This window comes from Aulonocara sp. 'chitande type north' Nkhata Bay, linkage group LG23, assembly GCF_057382095.1.
Source record: "Aulonocara sp. 'chitande type north' Nkhata Bay isolate Kocher_YH1m ecotype deep benthic linkage group LG23, A_spYH_male_GT1.1, whole genome shotgun sequence".
NCBI lineage: Eukaryota > Metazoa > Chordata > Actinopteri > Cichliformes > Cichlidae > Aulonocara > Aulonocara sp. 'chitande type north' Nkhata Bay.
Window position 1 is genome coordinate 35103553 of NC_141365.1, and position 4636 is coordinate 35108188.

The window sequence follows — 4636 nt, forward strand, 5'->3', positions numbered from 1 at the left end:
TTCATCCTCTTCATGCATGTTGTCTTACTCCAAGCTGTATAGGCTCGAAAGCCTACTACCAATTAAGCATATTAGGTGATGTGCATCGCTGTAATGAGAAGGGGTGTGGTCTAATGACATCAACATCCTATATCTGTCACGGTCCGGGGCAGCGGCCGTGTGGAGAGCGGAAGGAGGACTCAAAACGCAGCACTTATTCAGGTGTGAGGGTGATTTATTGATAATATCCAATATAAAGTGGGGATGGTAAAACAGAACTAAGGATGAACTAACTGGGAGAAACTACACAAAGAAATAGCAAACCTGAGCATGAAGGGAGAACAGCAGGGAGAGCACGCAGGGGATTACACCAGGTATGAACACAGACGACGCGACGAGGAGCAGAGGAAATCACACACTATAAGTACACAGAGAGACACTGGGAAATCACACACAGGTGGGAGACACAGCTGGACCTGATTAACCTGACGAGACAGGGGAACACTAACACCAGGGACCAATAGAGGGAGCACAAACTCAGAACCCAGTACCTAAAATCCCAAAACACAAACCATCCCAAAACAGCCCATGAATAATAAAGAGAATAATAACAATAAAGAACATAAACACAAAGTCACTGAGTCATGGCCGCAGGACCATGACAGTACCCCCCCCCCTCAAGGGCTGGCCCCAGACAGCCACAGAAACACACCACCAGACCCGGGCGGGTGGCAGGGGGCCCAGGACGGAGGGACCGGGCCATGACCAAAACGAAGGCCCCAGAGTCCCAAACAAACGTTCACAAAACTCATAGGGGAGCCGAGTCCGAAGCACAGTTCAGGCGGCCGGCCACGAAGAAGGCCGTGACGGCGCGCAAAAAGTTCAGGGGGCCGACCGTGCGGAAGGCAACGGCGGCCGCTCAGGCGATGGCGGTCCGGGGGCCGGCCGTGCGGAAGGCAACGGCGGCCGCTCAGGCAATGGCGGTCCGGGGGCCGGCCGTGCGGAAGGCAACGGCGGCCAGTCAGGCAACGGCGCCCGGCCAGTAGCCCGGCCAGTGGTCCAGAAAACGGCCGTTTAGCTCCAGACCCAAACGAGGCTGGGCCAGGCGAGGCTGAGGGCACGGAAGCCGGGACCGCAGCAGGCGGAGATGATGATGCAGACACGAAGGCTGGACCAGACGATGATGCAGACACGAAGGCTGGACCAGACGAGGATGCAGACACGAAGGCTGGACCAGACGATGATGCAGACACGAAGGCTGGACCAGGCGAGGCTGATGAGGACGCTGAAGCGGAGGCTGGACCAGGCGCAGTGGGTGAAGATGAGGATGCTGTGGCCGAGGATGCGGGCACGGAGGCTGGACCAGGCGCAGTGGGTGAAGATGAGGATGCTGTGGCCGAGGATGCGGGCACGAAGGCTGGACCAGACGAGGATGCAGACACGAAGGCTGGACCAGGCGATGAAGAAGCTGTAGCTGAAGCCGAGCCGGGCGAGGACGAAGCTGTAGCTGAAGCTGGGCTAGGCGAAGCTGACGCTGTAGCTGAAGCTGGGCCAGGTGAGGATGAAGCTGGACCAGAATCAGGCGAGGATGAAGCCGAGAATGAAACCGGACCAGGCGTGGATGAAACCGGGCCAGGCGAGGATGAAGCCGGACCAGGCGATGAAGAAGCTGTAGCTGAAGCTGGGCCAGGCGAGGCTGAAGCAGAAGCTGAAGTTGGACCAGGCGAGGATGAAGCCGGGCCAGGCGTGGATGAAGCCGGGCCAGGCATGGATGAAACCGGGCCAGGCGTGGATGAAACCGGGCCAGGCGAGGATGAAACTGAAACCGGACCAGGCGTGGATGAAACCGGGCCAGGCGAGGATGAAGCCGGACCAGGCGATGAAGAAGCTGTAGCTGAAGCCGGGCCGGGCGAGGACGAAGCTGTAGCTGAAGCTGGGCCAGGCGAGGCTGAAGCAGAAGCTGAAGTTGGACCAGGCGAGGATGAAGCCGGGCCAGGCGTGGATGAAGCCGGGCCAGGCGTGGATGAAACCGGGCCAGGCGTGGATGAAACCGGGCCAGGCGAGGATGAAACTGAAGCTGGACCAGGCGAGGATGAAGCCGGGCCAGGTGAGGATGCGTCCTCAGGCTGAGGTGTGGCCGTAGCAGGCGGTAGCACTGCCGGTGGTGGTACTGCAGGAGGCGGCGCTGCAGCCACAGGTGGAGAAGCAGCCACAGGAGGCTGGACGGGCTCCTCGGGCCCCCCAGCAGGCGAAACAGGAGGCTGGACGGGCTCCTTGGGCCCCCCAGCGAAAACAGCCGCAGAACCAGCGGGCACCGGGGCCTCCGGCACGCATGAAACAAAACCAGTAGGCACGTGGGCCTCTGGCACGCATGAAACAAAACCAGTAGGCACGTGGGCCTCTGGCACACATGAAACAAAACCAGTAGGCACGTGGGCCTCTGGTACACATGAAACAAAACCAGTAGGCACGTGGGCCTCTGGCACACATGAAACAAAACCAGTAGGCACGTGGGCCTCTGGCACACATGAAGCAAAACCAGTAGGCACGTGGGCCTCTGGCACACATAAGGAGGGCTGCAGCTGCGCAGAGCACTGACCCTGCTCAGGCAGTGACAGCCCGGTGCAGTTCACAGCTGGCATCTTGGCCACCAGGGGTCCAGAGTAAGCTGAGGGCAGTAACCCCGCCTCTGGGGAAGCCCCGGAGTGAGTAACAGTCACTAATGTTGCCAGCTGTTGAGGAACAGGTCCGTAGCGAAACAGTTTGTCTCCCTGCCCAGAAACAGCGGTGGAAAAACAGTGCGAAAATTGTGGCTCAGCCGTTACCGGAACTGTGGGCTGTAGCGATGCTAGCGGTGGTGGTGGCTGAGTGGCTAACTGGAGCGGCGGCAGAACGGGTAATTGAGCCCTTAGGGAGGCTAACGGTTGAGCCACAGACCTGGGAGCTTGTGGCTGGACACAGAACTGAGCCGGAGAATGGTGATAAAGTCCTGGCTCAGAAGGAGCGGCAGAGAAACAGTCTCTCGGTTTTACAGAGGGTTTGTAGACGCCCACTTGCGAAGGATCCGTTACCACGAAGGTAGGTAAGCTATCTACACTGTCTCTCATCCCGCTCTGAATAGCCCCAGAAAACAGAGTCCCGGAATCTGGGGAAGCCAGAACATGTCGCTCGCTCACCGCCTCGGGCTGCTCGAAAGTAAAAGCAGACGGGGGGTGAAGTCCGAGGTCCAAAAGGAGGAACTCCCGCTCCCACGAACAAAGCGAGCCCAGAAGCCATGGGAGACCGGTCACCAGACGCTGTAGCCGCCTCTCTATAGCGCGCTGGGACGTGCCACCGGGGTTTTCCAGCCACCGGTCGATGAGCTCCTGTGTGGCATCGATGAGATTTTCCCGTAGCTCCCTGGACGGGTTAAGCGCTGCTGGGTCCATGTTGTGGTCGCGTCGTACTGTCACGGTCCGGGGCAGCGGCCGTGTGGAGAGCGGAAGGAGGACTCAAAACGCAGCACTTATTCAGGTGTGAGGGTGATTTATTGATAATATCCAATATAAAGTGGGGATGGTAAAACAGAACTAAGGATGAACTAACTGGGAGAAACTACACAAAGAAATAGCAAACCTGAGCATGAAGGGAGAACAGCAGGGAGAGCACGCAGGGGATTACACCAGGTATGAACACAGACGACGCGACGAGGAGCAGAGGAAATCACACACTATAAGTACACAGAGAGACACTGGGAAATCACACACAGGTGGGAGACACAGCTGGACCTGATTAACCTGACGAGACAGGGGAACACTAACACCAGGGACCAATAGAGGGAGCACAAACTCAGAACCCAGTACCTAAAATCCCAAAACACAAACCATCCCAAAACAGCCATGAATAATAAAGAGAATAATAACAATAAAGAACATAAACACAAAGTCACTGAGTCATGGCCGCAGGACCATGACAATATCAGGTGTGCATAATTATTAGGCAACGTCCTTTCCTTTGGCAAAATGGGTCAAAAGAAGGACTTGACAGGCTCAGAAAAGTCAAAAATAGTGAGATATCTTGCAGAGGGATGCAGCAGTCTCAAAATTGCAAAGCTTCTGAAGCGTGATCATTGAACAATCAAGCGTTTCATTCAAAATAGTCAACAGGGTCGCAAGAAGCGTGTGGAAAAACCAAGGCGCAAAATAACTGCCCATGAACTGAGAAAAGTCAAGCGTGCAGCTGCCAAGATGCCACTTGCCACCAGTTTGGCCATATTTCAGAGCTGCAACATCACTGGAGTGCCCAAAAGCACAAGGTGTGCAATACTCAGAGACATGGCCAAGGTAAGAAAGGCTGAAAGACGACCACCACTGAATAAGACACACAAGCTGAAACGTCAAGACTGGGCCAAGAAATATCTCAAGACTGGTTTTTCTAAGGTTTTATGGACTGATGAAATGAGAGTGAGTCTTGATGGGCCAGATGGATGGGCCCGTGGCTGGATTGGTAAAGGGCAGAGAGCTCCAGTCCGACTCAGACACCAGCAAGGTGGAGGTGGAGTACTGGTTTGGGCTGGTATCATCAAAGATGAGCTTGTGGGGCCTTTTCGGGTTGAGGATGGAGTCAAGCTCAACTCCCAGTCCCACTGCCAGTTTCTGGAAGACACCTTCTTCAAGCA

General features: G+C 56.0%; 1 protein-coding gene across 1 annotated transcript; it reads right to left on the reverse strand.

Moving 5' to 3' along the window:
• Positions 1-1000: 1000 nt before the first annotated feature.
• Positions 1001-3407, reverse strand: LOC147302317 (uncharacterized). The gene is made up of 3 exons (XM_086283572.1): positions 2436-3407; positions 1316-2300; positions 1001-1245 (listed from the first exon to the last, which is right to left on the reverse strand). The coding sequence occupies exons 1-3, from the start codon at positions 3405-3407 to the stop codon at positions 1001-1003; spliced, it is 2202 nt and encodes a 733-aa protein (XP_086139698.1).
• Positions 3408-4636: the final 1229 nt, after the last annotated feature.

What these genes read in the sequence shown, in the direction of transcription:
- LOC147302317 (XM_086283572.1), bottom strand. Translation starts at nt 3,407, where the DNA reads ATGGACCCAGCAGCGCTTAACCCGTCCAGGGAGCTACGGGAAAATCTC. An exon ending in CCCACGTGCCTACTGGTTTT is followed by an intron (nt 2,301 to 2,435) that starts GTTTCATGTGTA and finishes TGCGTGCCGGAG; the next exon opens with GCCCCGGTGCCCGCTGGTTC. An exon ending in CTCCGTGCCCGCATCCTCGG is followed by an intron (nt 1,246 to 1,315) that starts CCACAGCATCCT and finishes ATCAGCCTCGCC; the next exon opens with TGGTCCAGCCTTCGTGTCTG.